General features: G+C 40.2%; 2 protein-coding genes and 1 long non-coding RNA gene across 3 annotated transcripts in view; all 3 read left to right on the top strand.

Moving 5' to 3' along the window:
- Window positions 1-4971, top strand: part of PARD6G (par-6 family cell polarity regulator gamma) — a 66330-nt gene extending 61359 nt beyond the window's left edge. The window contains exon 3 of the mRNA XM_032713366.1: window positions 2144-4971. Coding sequence (XP_032569257.1) covers window positions 2144-3003 — 860 coding nt within the window. The 3' untranslated portion in view covers window positions 3004-4971. The remainder of the gene's footprint in view (window positions 1-2143) is intronic.
- A 1129-nt stretch (window positions 4972-6100) lies between these two features.
- On the top strand, window positions 6101-12378 carry BLOC1S4 (biogenesis of lysosomal organelles complex 1 subunit 4). Its single transcript, XM_032688959.1, has 5 exons — window positions 6101-6367; window positions 6691-6762; window positions 7902-8003; window positions 8686-8820; window positions 11363-12378. The coding sequence occupies exons 1-5, from the start codon at window positions 6155-6157 to the stop codon at window positions 11456-11458; spliced, it is 618 nt and encodes a 205-aa protein (XP_032544850.1). The 5' UTR covers window positions 6101-6154; the 3' UTR covers window positions 11459-12378.
- Window positions 12379-13397: 1019 nt separating this feature from the next.
- On the top strand, window positions 13398-19157 carry LOC116787413. The gene is made up of 3 exons (XR_004357283.1): window positions 13398-14647; window positions 15648-18815; window positions 18969-19157. It is a non-coding gene; the product is annotated as an uncharacterized LOC116787413 (long non-coding RNA).
- Window positions 19158-19567: the final 410 nt, after the last annotated feature.

The raw sequence follows: 19567 nt of genomic DNA on the forward strand, positions 1-19567 counted from the left end.
AGCACTGCTGTTCTTACAGTGCTGTGTTTCAAGTGAGGAAGAACTTAGATTCTAAATCTGAATCCCCAAGTTGTTTTCTTAGGACTGTCACAGAAATTTATCCGTGAATTGTGAGGGTGAGCAGGGCACAGCGTTTGAGACTGTAGTGATGAAAGGCATCTCTTATGGACCCATACTTTACAAGGAAAAGGTATTTGTTGTGAACCTTCAGAATCATCCATCAGAACTAGGTGAATATGTAGATGGTGATCTTCTTGATGAAAGAAAAGGAATAATACCTAGCTTTGGCTCCAGAAGTTGGCTTGTGCATTCAAAAGAGTAGACACTGCACTGACTGTTCACCAAGTGAACTTGAGAAGGTGCCCCCTCTACAAAGCCACTGTCTTGGCTGTGAATACACTTCCAGAAACGAGTTGGGAGCTTCTCGCATTTGAGTGATTTTAAGGACTTCCAGTCCTGTGCCTTACCAACCTAAATAACACAGTAAGGCCTGTGTAATTGGTACAGCTCTGAACAGCCTGGGAGGAGAGAGAAGAGGCAAATGTGAAGTTAAACACAACAAATTTGTTCAAGGAGTATCTTTATTTCACAGGAACTTTTCCTTTGGCGCCACCTTCTAGATGCCTTATATGTCCTCAGTGTTAGTATAGCCAATGTAGATAAGTTATAGGAGAATGCAGAAATAGTCTTTCTGAAGTCTTCAAAGGACTTTTTCTAGCCCAAATAACTGTGTAGGATCATAGAATAAATTAGTTTGGAAGGGACCTCTGGAGGCCAGCTAATCTAACACCCTGCTCCAAAGAGGCTCAGTTTGATCAGGTTGCTGTTTAGCACATTTTTTTGTGTCCTTTGATTAGTGTAACTTAATGTCACTTAAGTGAAGTCTGTCAATAATATGCCTTGAAATTAGACTTGAAAATGAGACCTTGCAAGCCATAGAAATGCAATTATAAGCTCGTTTTTACTAACAGCGTTTTTCCCCTAACCTATGCAAGGTTAATTTATTGGAGAAAAAAAATTCTTAGTGGCAGTTCTGTAAATGTACTTTTGGATTATACTGCTTGTTTTCAACAGTAGAATACACTGGAAGTCTGCTAGTTTATCTGAAAAGTGTTATCATGCTAAACTCCCCGTGAAATAATTTTCCAGCTAGTGCATGTTTCATGTTTAAACTATGCACAGTATTTTTAATGGGAAATGCAGTGACGCAATTTGTACACTAACAACTTCATGTCTTAAGTGTTTTTTATGCAAAGCACAACATGAGCTGCTTATATGGAATAACTTCTTTTACTTGGATGATTTAAAAGTGATTACTTTGCAATGCCCTTGAAATAACTGCTACAGAGACTAAAATATTTAAGCATTTCCTTAAACTGCAGACCCTAGAAAGGCAGCTTTCCCATGGATCTTCCTCTCAAGGGCAGGACTCCATGCCCATTCTGTGATGTTTAGCATACGGACTAGGCAGCAGAGCAGTTTCTCCCTGCATCTCTTTCTGCCAGGCTGCTTGCTTACACAGAACCTTTTGTTATCTGGCACTTTTAGCACTTTTTATTGCTGTCAAGTTCAGCTGAAATGAAGTAAAATATTCCAAAGAGAAAAGTGATGTACCAAGAGATGCATATTAACTAACAAAGGCTAGGCAAAAAACGTATCCAACTACTCTCTTGCACTCTATCATGTTTGTACCTAAGGCCTGCTATCAGTTAAGGCTATGTATTGAGTATTAAAATGCACCCTAATTCAGACTTTCAGGTTAGGAATACGCTCCTTGCCCACTTGAGATGTATGTGTAAAATTAGAATCCAACTCTGAAAATACAGTCTCATGTCTAAGATGTATATCAGGCCTGCAGGAAGTAATTGCATACTGCATAGCTGAAACAGGAGTTCAGAAAAAGAAGGGTTTTTTCCCCAAAACATGGAAGTGTGGGTAGTAATTATAAACAACTCATTCATTCTGAATGTTGTACTGATGGACATAAAATGAAACAAAGGTTAGAATAAGTGGGAGAATTAATTTGGTTTTTTTTCCATATTATTAAGAGTGTGCCTTCACTGAACCAAATTTAAGTGTAAAATGCCCTGCAGATTGAATTATTCTGTTTGATTGATATACATCGGTACTGCTTCTCTTTCAGATGAAGTGGACTACAGCAATTTTGGGACCAACACGCTATCGAGGAAGAAGAAGGCTCTGGTGACACTCCGCAATGACAACCTCCGACGGCGCCCTCACATTAACATTAGCATGCCTCATGATTTTAGACCAGTGTCTTCCATAATTGATGTGGACATTCTTCCTGAAACGCACAGGAGAGTGAGGCTGTATCGACACGGGTGTGAGAAACCCTTAGGATTTTACATTCGCGATGGCACCAGCGTAAGAGTTACTCCTCATGGACTGGAAAAAGTACCCGGTATCTTCATCTCTCGTATGGTTCCTGGTGGCTTAGCAGAGAGCACAGGCTTGCTGGCTGTGAATGATGAAGTCCTGGAAGTTAATGGCATTGAAGTAGCAGGAAAGACTCTTGACCAAGTCACAGACATGATGATTGCCAACAGCCATAATCTTATTATCACAGTCAAGCCAGCAAACCAGAGGAACAATATTATTCGGAGCAGTAGGATGTCTGGTAGCTCTGGCCAGTCTACAGACAGCACTGCGAGTCACCACAGCTTGCCTACATCCCATGTGCTGCAGAACTTCCACCCTGATGAAATGGAGAGTGATGAAGAGGCTGACATTGTCATTGAGGGTGGTCTGGAGCCAGAGCACATTCCTAAACTGCACAGCCTTACTTCCAGTAGCCTCTCTCGAATCAATGGCAGCAGCCTTAGCCACAGACTTCAAAGGGACCTGGTGCTCAACAACAACTCTGGCCGAGAAAGCAATGGCAACATCCACAAATTACTCAGTTCCTTAAAAACTGACCCCCGACACAGTTTGGTTATCCCCAGAGGAGGTATCGAGGAGGATGGAACAGTCATTACACTTTAGTAGCAACTTCTGCAATTCTCCTTACAGTCTTAAGTGCCAATTGGGACAATTAACTCGTGCAACATGTTATGCACAAAACAGGGAGCTGATATTCTCATAGACCTCACGGGTGCAGAAAATTGTTGCTTTCTAGGAAACGTGGCATCTGGAGTTAGACATAAAACTGTCATGCACTGCAAAATTTGTCGGGAGAAAGCCAGAGTGCAAAATCTGGTTCATATCCCAGCCTTGAAGTGAGAACACAAATTTGGTTTAGTTGGTATAAATCTAAGCAGTCTTACAGCCTACCCATGGCAATGCTACAATACTTGGGTTTGAATACATGGGTGGATGTATTAATACGTGCATGTATATGAATTAGATTTTAATAGTAACAGACATGTCTATTTGAAGTGGAACCTGGTTTTCTTCTAATACTGGCTTAAAGGGAGTGCTGCTTAACAGCCATCCCATCTTCTACTGTTACACACAGCCCTTCCGCTAACTTGTTTACACCATATTTTCAGCCTTATGTCTAATCCAGACGAGCTCTATATAAAAGTAGCTGTTTCCTACTCTGGTGGTAACAACGTTTGGGAGATGCTGCAAATACATTTTCTAAAGGAAACTGTAGATTCTATATATAAAAAAATAAGTGGTTTTAGAGGCCCGAGGCGGCCGTGTGTAGGATGTAGCCGTGACTGCTGGGGCACGGTCGCCACCTGCGGGCCAGCGCTGGGAACGCGTGGAGGCACCGACACGGCGGGGTCAGCGCCTCTGTGTGGTGGTGTATTGTTTTCCGATATTTATTAGATAATACCTCTTGGTTTTTTCCCCATCATCTCTCTTTTTTTTTTTTTTTTTCAAAATCGTGGTTCACGTGAATTTTTAAAGATGCAAGCAAGAAAGCAGCAGAAGTGGAAGAGTGTGCTAGGACTGTCCCCTTCACCTCAGAGCTGACACAATCCCTTGTACCTTTGGGGCCACCTAAATCCACAAGGTCTTTCCTTACAAAAGATTGGCTGATTGCCATACAGAGCAGGAGGGGGAGGCTGACTGACTCTCAAACCTAACTGTTATTTTTGGACTGTTCTAGTAATAAAGCTTAACGTCTACACAGGATTTCTAGAAACTTAAAATATAGTGGATGTTTGTTATGGTCAGACACCTTTACTGGGTGCTGGCTATTGGGTGACCAGTGACTGTTGAGTCACTACCTGTCTGCTTCTGAAAATGCCATGAGTCTAAGAAAGTGATTTAATCCAAAATATTTTGTTATATCTCGATCAGTGTAAGAAACAAAATATAAATGTTTTACGATGTATTTTTCTATTTTTAGCTTGTGTCATTTGCTCTTTGTTTTTAACTTTGTAGTACATTAAAGCTTTTTTTATATGGTGGAATAGACATTTCTTAAATATTGTATGGATATGAAAATTCAGAAGTCTTGGTTTGAAGAAATTACATTCCATTTTGGAATCTGTAATGGCTGGAAAAAGGATGTGCGGACTAATTCATTGTTGCTAATTTAGAATACCTGTGGAACAACCAGTCTTCTGCTCATTGTTAAATATCTTTGGGACATTGAACTTAGTTTCTTTTAGATTTGCTTTAAAAGTTTATTTTAAAATTCTTTCACTTACTCTAATTAAACTTTTTCTAGGTATCAAAGCAGCTATAGAGCTGTACTTATTTTTACTGGCACAGTAAGAATAGATCATTGATCCTGTTTGTCTTAAAACTGTGTTTGTACTTTACCAAAGGTTTTCATTTTTTAAAAAAATCTGATTATTGGTGCAGTAAAAAAAAAAAAAAGAATAGCTGGATATGCTTCAGTCAATCAGACCATCTTATCAGGAAAATTTTGTTACACCTTAAATAAGACTACTTTTATGAATAAGTGATTTGTCTGGCTGAAGTTACTTGTTTTTCCTTATTTAACTGATGACAATGTGACCTATCTGCAATAAAATGTGCACTGTCTTACTTCTGTGCTCAGGCATTTATGTGGAAGTATATCCCATCCCTGTGAAAACAAGGTATCTGGGTTGGATGGCTCTTCATCTATGTAACCATTTTAGTAATGATTTTCTCTGTATTAGTACAGACTTTGATTCCGGTGCTTGATCTCAGTGATACTGAGTTTCTTTCCATAATGTTTTTTTTTTTCCCAGTACTGCTTTTACTAAAGAGTACTGTTACACTGATTTCCTTGGGAACCCGCTCATAGCAGTTTTCCCAGTACTGCTTTTACTAAAGGGTACTGTTACACTGATTACTTTGGGACCCCTCTCATAGCAGGGCCAGCTGCAAACCTCAGGGCTTTGAGGGTTAATTCTGACTCCTCAGAAAAAGCCTAGGATACCTCTGGCTTAGTGATCTGCTGCTGCACTGCACTCCTTTGCCTGGAGCCTTCTGGATGTCACTGTCCAAAGAAACCGTGCAGTACAATCTATCCAAACTCTTCTACCTCATTCATCGGAGGGGATAGGAAGCATAATTTGTGTTTCACACGCGTGTACCCAAGATGAATTACAAACTAAGAACACCCAAGTATTGATGCGTCAGCTTTAGAGCCAGCAGTTTGTGAATTAACTTTTAAGGCTTGCAGACATTTTGTGCAACGTTTTGGGGCGAGGAGGGGTGGAAAAAGCAGCTTCTCTTTTGAATGCCCCATACTGATGCCTGAATCTGTGTTATACCAATTATCCTCTCACGGTGAGCTCCCTTCCCACCTCAGCCCGTTATCAGAGCAATCTGCAGGGAAACGCGTCTGAGTTGTTCGGGCTTCACAGACCGGGACCCCTTCGGCTATGAGATTAAATTGCCCAACTCTGTAAAGGTGGGCGGCTGAGGGAACAGAGGCGCGCCAGCCCTCCTTAAAGGGCAAATCCTCCATAAGCGCTGCCGGAGAGGGAGCCGCGTTTCTGTCCCAACGCTTCCGAGAGGCGGCGGACGCAGCAGGGCCTGAGCTTCCAACAGCCAGGCCCGACTCCGTGCCCGGACACTGGCGACACGTGAACTCAGTCCCGGAGCGGCCGCTTCCCGTCTCCCAGGGCGCGGGGGCCGGAGTTGGGAAGGCGGCTCCGCCCGCCGGGAGCGCGGCTGCGCCGGCCCGCCCCGGTCATGTGAGCGGCGGCGACGGCCCATCCCGGCGGGAGCGGGGGGTGGGATGGCGGCGGCGGCCGGAGCGGGCGAGGGGACTCGAGCCGAGCTGCCGGACGCCTGCCCCGGCGCGGACAGCGGGAACGTGTCCCAGAGCCACAGCAGCGCCTCCGGCCTCGGGGAGCCGGAGGACGAGGACGCCTCGGAGGCGTCGCTGAGCGCCACCGCCGCCGCCTACTCCGCGTACCTGCTCGCCGACCGCAGCCTCTTCAGCGAGCAGGTGGGCGAGGGGCCGGGCCCCTCGGGGGGGATCTGCCGAGCTCCCTGGGGACAGGGAGCAGCGGCGGGCCCGGCGCCGGGAAGGGAGGGAATATCCTGGGAGCGCAGCCCTCTGGAGCCGGGCGCGCTCCCGCTGTGGTGCTGTGCAGGACAGGACGTACCGGTGTGTCGAGTCCCTTGTGCTCAACAAAGACAAGGAGGGGAAAGCTGCGGGATTTCTGTGAGATTCGTTTTAATGTGAACGATGTCTGTACTCGGTAGTGTTATTTCTGAGAATCTGGTTTTCGTGTTTTCAACTGCCTTTAAAGGATTTCTGTTTTGCAGATAGAAAGCTTAGACAAGAGTCTAGAAGACTTACTGACCAGAGTGGATGAATTCGTGGGAATGCTGGACATGGTATGTGTAACTTGCATGTAGTTGCGTTTTTAATTAGTGCTTGTGTAAATAAGACACGGGGAGGAAGAAGCCTTCTGTCTAGGTAGGTTCAGTATGAAAACACATTTGGTAATTAGACAGCTTGTGGATAAAACTGCCAAATTTCATGTCAGAGCAAAATATGGCCATGTAGCTTTGTGGTCATACAATCATGTAATTGTTTAGGTTGGAAAAGTCCTCTAAGATAGAGGCCAACTGCTGACCTGGCACTGCCAAGTCCACCATTAAACCATGCCCCCAAGCATCACATCTACACATCTTTTAAATACCTCCAGAGATGATGACTCCACCAACCAGTTTCCTGGGCAGCCTGTTCCAGTGCTTGGCAATCCTTTCAGCAAAGAATTTTTTCCTAGCTGCGTGTTTACGTAGCTTTATTTGTATACTTATCCATGTACCTACAGAGAATCCCATTTTGAGTGGTGAAATGACACATTTGAAAGAACAATATGATATTCTGCTTCTCCTTTAAAATATGTAAAGGTACGCTCCGTGGGTTCTAATCTGAGTTGCCAAACCTCCAAAGCTAGAGGGGGACCCTCTTATCAGAAAGGCAGCTTTGTTTTCACTTTTGCATTGGGTTAGATGGGGGAACTGAATGAAAAGTTCCTATAAGCTGACACTGGTATACAGGCACATGTAGCACATGTAGTTCTGCACAACTCTAAGGGGAACTTCATCCTAGGATTTTTTTATTTTAATAGCAGTAAACCAAGACTTTGTGTCCTGACTTTTTTAACAAACCTGAGGAAAAGTATGGGTAGTAAAATTTAAGTAAAAATTTTAGTTTAATGTGTCTAGTTCTTTAGTATGTCTTGGAAAATGTTCCATCTCAGTTCTAAGGAGATGTAGTAGCCTACTTTTAATATCATTATAAAGGTAAATATTAGCCTATGCAAAATAAATTTTCTTCGAAATTATACAAAAAAGCTAGTGTTTTGGTTTTAATCTAGTATTCCTGTACTAATTTTAACCTGGTGGTTTTAAACTCTGAATTTTAATCTGTTGATTGGAGCACAGTTCTAGTTTCCAGAATGAAATCTATTAAACGCTTTGTTTCATTCATTGATTTTTGTATTAATTCTTTGAATTGTCTTTAGATTCGAAGTGATTCCTCTCAAGTTGTCAATGAAAGTATACCTCAAATTTACACAAAAGCAATAGAAATGAGGCAGATATACAGGAAGATTGACAAACTAGAGGTAGGTATTTGATATCTCTAGATGCATTCTGTTTCCTAACAGAAGAGGGGGGGAGAATCAATGATGTACCATGTCTGTGTGTGTGTTCATGCATGCATGTGGAGTGGGCTCAGGCCAGTTTTGTTCTCCATGTCCAATCTGGGTTCAATACTTCAGGGTTAATAACGAGAACACAATTTATTAATAATTTCTGGACACTGTAAGCATTCTAAACATTTTTGGATCTTTCTTTAACATCTTTTTTTAAAACATCTATTTAAAAAAAAAAAAGGATTTTTGGTTATTGACTGCTCAAAGCAAGGCAGTTTTTGTAGTCTTTCAAAGTTACTGTCCTCAGAGACAAATAGAATGAGAGGTCTATTGATTTCTGATAAAGCTTCAAAATTGTGATGCAGATCCTTGGTCTTTCTTTTAGTAGTAGTAAGTCTAGATTCTAAGAAGTCCAAATGAGTTACTTGACAGGTAAATAGAAAGACTGATTGTTTTATTAGATTTAACCTGGTGTTCAGCCTTTTAAGTGTCTCAAGTAATTTTTAGCAATGAAATAGACTTGTAGGTGGAAGGCAGCATGAAACTCTTGACTCCTCATTTAAGTAATGGATCGTTCACCACTGTTCTGCAATACATAATCCTGTTTTTTTAGTGAAAATGTCATATTTCTGTTGGTTTTCTTTCACACTAGGCTTTTGTGAAAATGATTGGAAATAGCGTAGCTGGACTGGAAGAACGGGTCATAAAGGCAGAAACAGACCTTGGAGCTTTTCCAAGCACATTCAAGAAAATCTTGCACACAATCAGCATACCATCCTTCCTTAATGTAAGTAAACTTTAGTTACCATGTGACCAGCTTAGTTGCTCTACTGACTAAAGCAGATTATTAAATTAATGGTAAGTTTGTTACATATGCATCTGAATTTAAGTTTTATACACTTCATTAGGATTTTTACAAAGTTTTCAGGCTTAATTAAAAGAAAAAAACCACAGCCAAACTTAAAAATCACAATTCCTTACAAGGATTTGTGTAACTTAGCAAAACAAGTCTGAGACACAAAGAAATGAACGTGAAGGGCACAAACAAGCACATAATGCACAAGCCTTTATACTGAAGCACCCCTGATCTCTGATGATATGCAAAGCAAGTAGGAAGAGCCTGTACAGGCAAGACTGTTAAAGGATAGTTAGTTAATTTCTCATCTCATTCCTTCATTTTCCTTGATGTTTAAGTTTAGAGTGCTGTCATTTTTTTCTTTTCAAAAAAAAAAAAAAAAACAACACAAAGCTGCTATTTATAGGCCAGTTACAAAAACAAACAACTACATAAGTGGCCTTCAAGAATATTCAACAGTATTTTCCATTTGGTTTTTTTTTCCTAAAAACAGTTATCAACCAAGGCAATATAATCTTCAATTGAAAAGTTTGGTAGTTCTAAGAAAGTGCCTTCTTTTTCAGTGTTGCATGGGAACACTTCATCAGCTTAGCTGTTTTTTCACAATTAATAATGAGAAAACTCTTAAGAAGTGTCAGCAAGCTGAACCTGTCATGTCCAGTGGTTTCTTAGTTTGAGTATGGATAGCAGTAAAAAACCACTCAGAACTTACTGGCATTAATTGATTAGCTAAAAGGCAGGTTACTATTCTGCAGTGCTACTGGATATTGCACAGTAAAATACCTGCTTTCACTAGTAAACACAAGCATATCTGAATGAAAATGCCTATAGAGATTTCTCCTCATGGTTTGGAAAAGAAGGCTCTTCTCATGTCATGATTTTCATTGTAGCTGTAGTTTGTATTTTCCAGGTGCAGTTTTAATTTAGTCAAGGTCCCCCCCCCCCCTTTCCCTGTTTCTTTATAAAAAGGATATATTTTGTATTTCTCAAGCTGTGTATTTGTAATCTCACTTTCAGATTTTGCCCAGAGTTCTTCCCTTGTGAATACCAGTCAGTGTAAAGTACAGTACTATAAGACTTCTGGTATCACTAAGGATATAGACTCTGAAAAGATAAAAATGTTTGCTAAGCAGCTGCAAAAATAACTAATCATAAATGTGTGCTTAGGCAACTGTGGGTACTGTGCCTGCCTATGAATTTTGTCACTGGATTGAAATTATCCCCTTCTTGCACATAGGCAAATATAACACCTCAAATCAGTGGATTGCAGAAGACCTGTGCCCTTAGTTTCCCTTTCTTGCAAGGTGTTTTCTCATAGGACAGTACAGGATAGGAGATGATTCTAAACATCAGAACTTTGATTTCAGATGTTACTTTTGCATTTGCAAAAATTTGTGGTGTTGAGAACACTGATTATATCTACTATTTATAGATCAGATCTTTGTTTATAATTTTTAATTTCATCACAACTTGAATGCCAAAACAAACTTAGAGAAATTAATACTATCGTAAAGTTAACAACATATAATTTAATAAATCAGCAATTTTGTATATAACAGGAGTTTATGTACTTATTTCATATGGAGTACAAGTATACAGCTCAACTGAATATTCCACTTTGCTGTTTTGGAGGTATGCTTACTTACATCGTCATCTTGGTATTGCAAAAGCATTCCAAACTCCAAGTATGCTAATAATATTTGGTATGCTTTTAGCTTTATTGTTGGTGAAGACTCTAATAAATCTTGATTTATTAGATAACATTCTATTTAAGGCCATTTACTGAAAACATACACTGGGTCTGTGTTGTGTTGCAGCATTATTTATATGCAGGAAGACTGACGCAGTAATCAGTAGTGGTCCTTTTCTCCTGCCATTTGGCATAGCAAAACAATGTACGCTTAATATTGAAAAGAAACATGTACACTTTTCCTGAAAAACAGTGTAGCAGCTCTTTTCCAGTCCACTACCAGATTATTTTTAGCTGTATGTCATATGAAGAAGCTCAACAGGAGCAGCAGCCTTCTTGACAGCAACATCTACTAGGTGTATTTCTATATGAAGACTTTTTTAACTAACTAAATGAGAGCATAGGCCTGGGGTTAACTCAAAAGAAGCGGCTGCGGAGAACTCGAAGGTTGGAGCAGAAAAGGTAAAGGTATTTGGCTTTGAGAGGATGAAGGTTTCAATGACTATACCATCACCTGGATGGTACAGTTTGGCTCCTGCAACACTGGCATATCATACACCTTCCAGGACTGAGTCTGTTTAGGTGCTGGAATGGCAAGCATCAAAACCTGCATTTCTTCAATAACATTAAGAATATGCCAGACTTGTCTGAGCTATGGTTAAGAATTCACTTGATTAAGGAGATACACCTTAAGAACTTTTGTTGTTTTGCATTTTAGCTCTGTAGGCTTTGTTTTAAAATACTTTTTTAAAAAGGCAAAAAATAAACCTGTCTGATTTTCAGAAATCGTCTTCCTCGCGACAACAGACTCTCTATGAACCTCCAGTCCTCTTCAAGACTGAAGACTATTTTCCATGTCTTAATGAAGCACCTTATTGATGGTTTTTGCTTTGGGATTGATATGAATCAGCCAGAATAGAGACAGCCAAGTGAACAAAAGAAATGCTAACCTCAAAACAGCGGCATTTCTGGGCACTATTGATGACATATTGCCATTCTGGTTCTCATTGTCTTCCTTCAGGCAGTATTTTCAGGTAATCTTTGTTTGTGTTCATTATTTCAAAAATCTTCCTAAAACACCATATAAATTTTCAGATTATTTTGGGGAGAGAATTTAAGAATACTTTGCCATTCGTTTTTTTTAATAGGAAAATAATAGGAAACATACTTTTGTATATAAATTCTTTAACACGTAAATGTTTGTGCTGCTGCAAGTGTAAATAGCTATACCACAAGGATGGTTGTTATTTTGGGTTTTTTTCTTAATGTAATGGTGGAGGTGAAAGAAAAACTATGCATAAAACCATCGACTCCAAGGTTTGAAGCCTGGTCCCTGCAGTTTGTACAGAGAAATGTACCACGTTGGGGTATACTATTTGCAAGGGGAGGAAGGGGAAGCTCATCAGGGATGTGACTGGATCATAGAATCGTAGGATCAGCTGGGCTGGAAAGGACCTCTGAGATCATTAAGTCCAACTCTTGATCCACATGACCTAGTCCCAGTTCACAAAGCAACTATCCCACTCCCACTGACGACCCTCAGATCACAGTGACCAAGCCTCTAATTAGTGCATCATTGTAATGTTTGATGTGTAGCCAGGTGGACATGAGATAGATACATCTCTGTCTATAGACACATATAAAACAAACATGCTGAAAACTTGAGGCAGGGATGTGCCTGACTGAGCCTTAGTCAGGCACCTCACCAGACTGTTTTCTTTTCCCTCACAACTCTCCATGTGGTTACTGGGACTTGTTGATTGCAGTTTATATTGTCAATAAACTAATAGCTATCTAAACCCTGTTGTGGTCTTGCATTTCACCGGACAGTATTGGTTGGCCCTTTTCTTTCTGAGAACCTTTTTGCATACAGCCTCATATAATACCTAACAGGTGTTAATCATAAATTGTCACTAGAAATACCCAAAATTCAGATTTTGGAGGAATAAGGAATGCTTTAGGGAAACAGTATGTCTGCACAGAAAAGGGTGTGGATTTGCAGAGCAAGGATTATATATTAATAGATAAGGCTTTGAAAAGCTTATGTTCTTGTCTCCAAACAGCAGAAGGGACGGGGTTGTAAGCAGTATCTGAAACAACATTGAGTAAAAATGAAAACAAAGATCATGAAGTCAGAATTATTAGGCTCCAAAAGCAGTCCTGATGTAAAACTTATCTGAATTTTAACATAAAGAGTCTAGAAAAATAATTGTATGTAAACATGCAGAAAGGAACAGACATGACATTGAAGATGGGCTCCTCTTCCACCTCCCATACTCCTCACTTTCATAAATAATTCACTATTCAGATTTTTCACTGCAGCAACAATTGCATTTCTAAAAAGTGTGGTACCTTTCAGTTTATGCATAAATAATGCTTGAAGGTTTATCCCTCAGTGAGGTCTAATGAAATTACATACCTCCAACTCAGTGTACCAACAGAAAGCTACAGCCAAATACTCTCAAGTGCACTAATGCTGACATGGAAAAAAAAAAAGATAACTTTAGAACAGCTTTCTAATTAAATGAATCAACTGCTCAAATAAAAGCTTTGTCCTCTGCTAAGGTGAGCCAAAATGGAGTTGCATTTAAACAGATAATATTTTAAATAATAAAGTTTTCAGTAAGTTTATACAGCTGAGTATTTGTCTTACAATATTGTTCATGTTAATGAGAGAAAAAAATCATATATTCTGAAGTGGGAGTTTATGTTAAACAGCTGTATGAAAAAAAAAGGGCTGTATCTTCAAAGCACACCACAAACAAAAATCATGCAGTTCCTGCAGTTAGTATAGTTCTGTGTAGAAATGGTCCAAAATATTTCCACTGGTACCAATATTCATAGACCCAGAAATCCATAATTGTGTCTTTCATTGCACAGTGTCTGTCTTTCTCCTTTTGCTTGAGTTCCAAGATGCAAGCCAGGAACTGTAGGGCTTTATTACCGGTTTTTAACATGAAGAGGTCTTCAGCTCGAATTGATGTGAAGCAGGATGTGATTACTGTGCTGAGCTGCTAAAGGTTGGTTATCAAGCATGTGAAATGAGCTAATGTTTAATATCAAATTATTAAAATCAACACAAATCTTTTTTTCTATGGCATGAAGCAAACATTTTAAAGCAGTCCTAGCAGAAGTAGTGGTAAAAGTTTTTATATTCTTATAGTTACATACATTTTAGGCTAATGTTAATTAGCATTAGCCTAATGCTAATTTAAACTAATGCTGCAGCTTTCTAAAAGATACATACGTCATTTACTCTATGATGTATGTAAATATGTAGCAGAAGCTCTATTCACAAGCTGTGCAGATTGAACTGAATGTCAGAAGTCTACATTTTTCATAGCTCCTGGACAAAAATCAATGTCATCTGTCTTATATAAATATTTAGTTATATGATAAACTATGGCTGAAGCAGGCACATAAAGATTGATATTTGTATTTAATTATTTTTGGACCGACATATTTTGTTCCACTTGAGCAGTGCTGCAATAAAGCGCAAAGAAATTACAGATGAATGCACATTATGGAAATTAAAAGAAACAGATTTTATGATTTATCTGACCAAAAAATATAATAAGTTGTTTAAAGATGCACTAGATTACATTGACATCAAAACCTGTGGCATTTCATTACTTTTGCTGACAATAACTATCAAAGTTAAGGAGTTTTACCTGCACTACTAAGAAATTAGTAGCAAACTTAATTTGGACTCTGTCCTGCACAGGAACTGTTTCCAGATACCAAGCTCATAAGCTGTAGAGAGTGATCCTGAGTGAAAGACCTTCCAGAATGAGAAAGAAGAGCTTACGTCTTCATCTATGAAAAGAACTTTATATTTGAAGTTGGTAAATATTTTAAGGTTCCCTAGAAAAAAAAGAAAAGAAAAAAAATAGAAAACGTTTTTTAAGTGATGACATTTTTAAACTCCCTCAGTTTTCAAAGAAAAGAAAAGAAATCTAGTCTTGGACCAGCTACCAAGAAAATCCTATGTACCCAGACTGAAGCCCTGCCTTGAAAAGCCAGAATCCCTTTCAGATATATCTATGGTCAAAGAGGATCATAATGGAGGTCAGTAATCTTTCTAGCCACTGCAGCTAAATCCTTCAGGTATCCGGAGTTTTAAACGGCTGGGATTCACATCCCTGTAGGAGCTGAGCTGCTGTGGCAGGCTGTGCTGCGGTGGCAGAGCAGAGGTCTTGTCCACACGGCTGCTTTTGCTGATGCTACTTTAAGCCGATGGGTGGTAGTACAGCCTAAAGGTAGTAGTACAGCTGATCAGCTCCAGCTGATCTCGGAGATTAGGGGAGTTTTCTTCACCTTTTGCTTGGGGTTATCTACTCGCAAACTCTTTCAAGGCTGGTCATTTTTATGATTTTGCAAAACAGCGTAAGTAGTATGCAAATGGTACATGATGATCAGAGTTTTGAAAGTGCTAAGTAACAAGCAAAGCAAAAAAAAAGGGGAACAGAAGGTATTGCTCCTGGGCAGTACAAAACAACACTGGGGAGACAGAATGCAGTCACCTGGAGATGCAGAATGTGAAAAAGAGAAATTGAAATAATGCCTTCGGAATTATAGCAGACAGAAGGATATGGTAGGAAAACCGAAATATCCACTGTCTAAAATCCACCTGGAAGACTCAAAATGACGTTTAATTTTTGTCAACTTTAATATTGGCTGTACATTATTTGATGGACTATTAAAGTAATAAAAAAAGACATTAAAATTGCATAAGCAGTCATAAAATACAATGTTTTCAGTCCAATGTGCTATCTATACAGGATCTCAAATAGTCTTTAAAAAAAGTATTTTGAAAATACAGGTAACTAACTGTGCTGACATAAGTAAGAAAAGGAACTGAATGTTAGCAAGGATTTCCTTAGAGGGTTCTGAGTGAAAAGACAAAGGAATGAAATTCATGAGGGGAAATAAACACTCGCTGAGGGAAGAAGGATAAGTATCCAATTTGATTTATCATCTCCCACGGTTCAGAAGTTGTAGGTTTCCTGAGAATAGCTTAATGCGTACATTATTTAAAAATAAATTAATTGCCATCTGTTCCTTACAGGTGACACCGTCGGGAGTTTCTTTACAAGCAAGAGGTCTAGAAAGCAACCTTAAAGGAAAAGCAAAAGCAGAAATTCCCACAATCCTAAGACTTTAAAAATGAGGGCTGACACTAAATATGACAGGAGTACCTGAAATGTTTCTCTGAATGTCAGTGAATCTAAAAGGTTTGCAGAGAACTGCAGGATGGCAGAAAAGCTGGTTCTGATTGATTCATACAAAAAAAAAAAAAAAAAAAAAAAAAAAAGGGATGGTAAGAGCTTTATTCAGGAATGGAGAGGCAGAAAATAGCATAGCCAGGAGATAAGCCAGGACACATTCTAAGGCATAAACTTGCAGTGACACAGCATGAACAGATGAGGGCAAGATCCCTGAACTGGGAAATCTGACTGAAGATCTACAACATACATGACATACACATGATATTGTTATTTATTCACAGTTTAGGACCTTGTTTTTATTTTTATTTTTTTTTACTCCAGGGTGCACTATTCCCAAGTACAGTTTTAGGAGGGGCTTTAACTGTGCTTGAACTGTGGAGTAGTTCTAGAGTGTGTGTCTGGACTGGGTTGCTGTTATTGCCTCTTGTTACTGCCTCTCTCATGAAAGCAGTAGGACTTGCAGGTAGAGTTAGCCAGACCATTGGACTGTTCTGGCTAAAAATCAGTCCTGCCAAGCCAAACAGTCCAACCCCAGTGTTGATGACCTGGCACAAGGGTGGAGGGTGACACTTCTCTACTCCCAGCCATCCCCCTGAGAGGGCAAGCAAAGCACTTTCCCTGGCGGTGTCTCCCCATGTACAGCCTGCTGTGGAATTAGCATCTGTTTCCCTCATGTTTGTTTGATTAACCCTTTCCTCTACAGGGATGGTTTTGCAATTTGTTTGGAAGCATGGAGGAAAAGAAGACAAAAAAATTAGGCATTGGGAGTAGCCTTTTGGTTGTCATTACAGAGATATCTGTGTGCCTGCTCAGATGCTTGCTTCCAGCGATTTTTTTATCAACTCAAATACAGTGGTTCAACTGCAAGTGATAAGCAGTGCCCTTATTCTTGGTGTCAGAGGTTGCTGGGAATTTTTTTGAAGTGCCTGTAGCATCTAAAATCCAGTATATTATTAAGGGAAAAAATATTTGAGGGGAAAAGTACTAAACAATATAATTGAACAAAAATTGTGTTTTCTTTCTGGATTTAGTAGCTTGACTTTTCCTGGATTTAATTGTGTTTCTGTAGTCAAAGGAAGGAAAACACAAAGCCATAATGCCAGAGAAATCTTTCCTAAGGAAAATCAACTATGATGTTGTTAGCTAACAAGGTAGATGAGCAGTGCCATTGCAAACTCACTGCATGTACCAGTGAGATAAGTCAAGATTCTGACAAGTGAGTTAGATGAAATTATGAGAAGGATACAGAATCAACAATAGAAAGAGGTCAGCAAAAGCAGGGTTATATGAGACACCACTGCCCATCTTGAATAGCATTCTGGCTCTCATTAGCTTGCACCATGGAACTGCCTCTTTAAGTGGGTGTAAAATGGGTTCTCTTGGGATTGGATATAGCCAAAGACTTGCTCAGGAGTTTAGCTGACATGCTACAACTGCTCTTGGGTATTCATTCCGTGCTGCTGGCCATGCGCTACATTTAGGTCAAGATGAAACTCAATGAAACATTTAGCTTGAACATCAGGTTTCTCTTTACAAATCTGCCTGAACTACTGTGCTGAACTACTTGGTAGGACAGGCATAGCCCCAGGGTAAACCCCAGCACCCTGCAGGAGTACAAAGACTGAACCAAAGCTGTGTGATGAATGCAGATGTGATGGTGCTGGTGTTTATATCTGACTCGAATGGGTCACTAATATGGATATTGCAGGGATTGTGAAAAGCCTGATGTGTCAGGTAGGAAAGCTGCTGGAGAGGAGATGATGGGGGAGTGACATGGAGGAATAGACATAGACCTTCTAACTGCAGTGAGTTAGTTCAGTTCAGGGCCACAAAGACAATTAAGGGACTGAAACATTTCCTATGAGGAACATCTGAGAGAGCTAGGACTGTTCAGCCTGGAGGAGAGAAGACTCAGGGGCAAACTCATCAGCATGTGTAAATGCCTGGGAGGAGAGGAGGGAGTGAGGGGAGAAGGACACCGACACTTCTCAGCAGTGCTCGCTGGTAGGACAAGAGGCAATGTGCACAAAAATAAATTCTCCTTGCCAAAGCATCTTCTCTGTTGCATCCCACGTCCGTATTTTTGAACTATGTTCCCACCAGCTTCTTTTAATATCCTCTAATTCTCTTATTGGAGGGCACAATCAACAGTTATGAGCCATCTCTGTTGCTCATCCTCTTCTAGTAATGTCTGTAATTTCCTTTCCATGATCTCTTCCCTTGGCTGAAGAATCATAGAATGGCCTGGGTTTGAAGTGACTGAAGTTTTGAAGCCCTGTTGTTTTGTTTATGAAGCTTCTATGACCTTGTTGCCTTCCTCTGATCCTTTACCACTTATGCCATATTCTATTTGAGGTCAGAAAACTAGGACTACCCACATAATTTAATGCATAAGCAAATCAGAGGTTTAAATAGTACCACAGTCTGCCTTCTTCTTGTCTCTTTTCTAATTATTCCCCAATATCGGATCTTCTTTCTTGTCTTCTTCTGACTCTTCAAACTGCTGATTTCCAGGACCTACCAAAACTGTGTGATCTCATTCATGAGTAACTGCTCAAATTTAATTTCTGACTCATAAAGTGGTTCATATACAGGGATATTTTAATGTAATGGCTAAATACGTGGATGTTAAGCAGGAGGTGCTTCCAGTTAGTAGGATGAGGTTTTGCTAAAACAAAGGTTACTGCCTATGTGGATCTTATATAAAAAGTAGTAGATTTCAGCATTATGCACAGAAGTTAAAATACAGATGCTGTGGGAGTCAGTCTGTGTGTGAATATGCCACTACTGGAGGTCAACAGCTGATCTAGTTGTCTGACCTCTTTATGTATTTGTGCTCACCTGGGCTGTTGTTTAACTTTTGTTATCACAACTACAGAGCAGTGGTCCTGGAAAAATGGTTGTTTAAACTCAACCCGAGGTATTGTGCTGAAGCAGAGAAGCCCATGAAGTGTCCTAACAGCATGCTCCAGCTACTCTTCAGCCCACTGCAGCCTTGGAGGAGAGAGGTAACATGTTGAGGAACTGACAGAAGCTCTCTTCAGTGTCCCAAATCCTTTTTTGTGCCAAAAGTTCCTTTCAGGGTACACTCTCCTCCCCCTTCTTTCCCTTAACTTCTCTGTACCCAGAGGCTGCGTTTCCTCTTACTTTCTCCATGTCAGAGATGCAGGGGAAGCACTCCGAGCATTTGCACAGGTGGAGAGTGACATTTCTTATGGAGGCTCCTGCTTCAAGCTAGTTGAGAGCAACCCATGCTGAAGGTTTTCCTCTGTTTTCTGAAGCCAGAACCCAGTAGTCTGACCCATGTTGAGGAACATCCAAAATCTGAAGTCGGCACTTCATTGCCCTGTTCTGGTGAGATTTGTGTCCTTGTACTCTCAAACATTTAGATGAGCCTGAAGAATGTCAGCTGGGGAAGGTGCTAGGCCCCCTGAGAGAATGGTAGTGCCTGTTCAACACTCCTTTGGACAGCAGTATTCCCACATTTTGTCCCCCAAGCTTTTGCTTGGAATCTAGCCCTTAGGACTGTTGTTTGTTCCGACTCCTCCACCTGCTCCCCTCCAGTGGCAGAGGGTTTGAATGGTTGGAACTAGATGATCTTTAAGGTCCTTTCCAACCCAAACTATTCTGTGATTCTGTGATGATGATTAATCACATGCTACTTTTATCTTGCAATGTGTGGGAAGAAGTTAAGTCAATGACTATTCTGCAGTGACAGTCCCCTGTTTTCTCTGTAAGGGTTTTGTGGTTGTGGTCAGCT

Source organism: Chiroxiphia lanceolata, chromosome 1, assembly GCF_009829145.1.
Source record: "Chiroxiphia lanceolata isolate bChiLan1 chromosome 1, bChiLan1.pri, whole genome shotgun sequence".
NCBI classification, from domain to species: domain Eukaryota; kingdom Metazoa; phylum Chordata; class Aves; order Passeriformes; family Pipridae; genus Chiroxiphia; species Chiroxiphia lanceolata.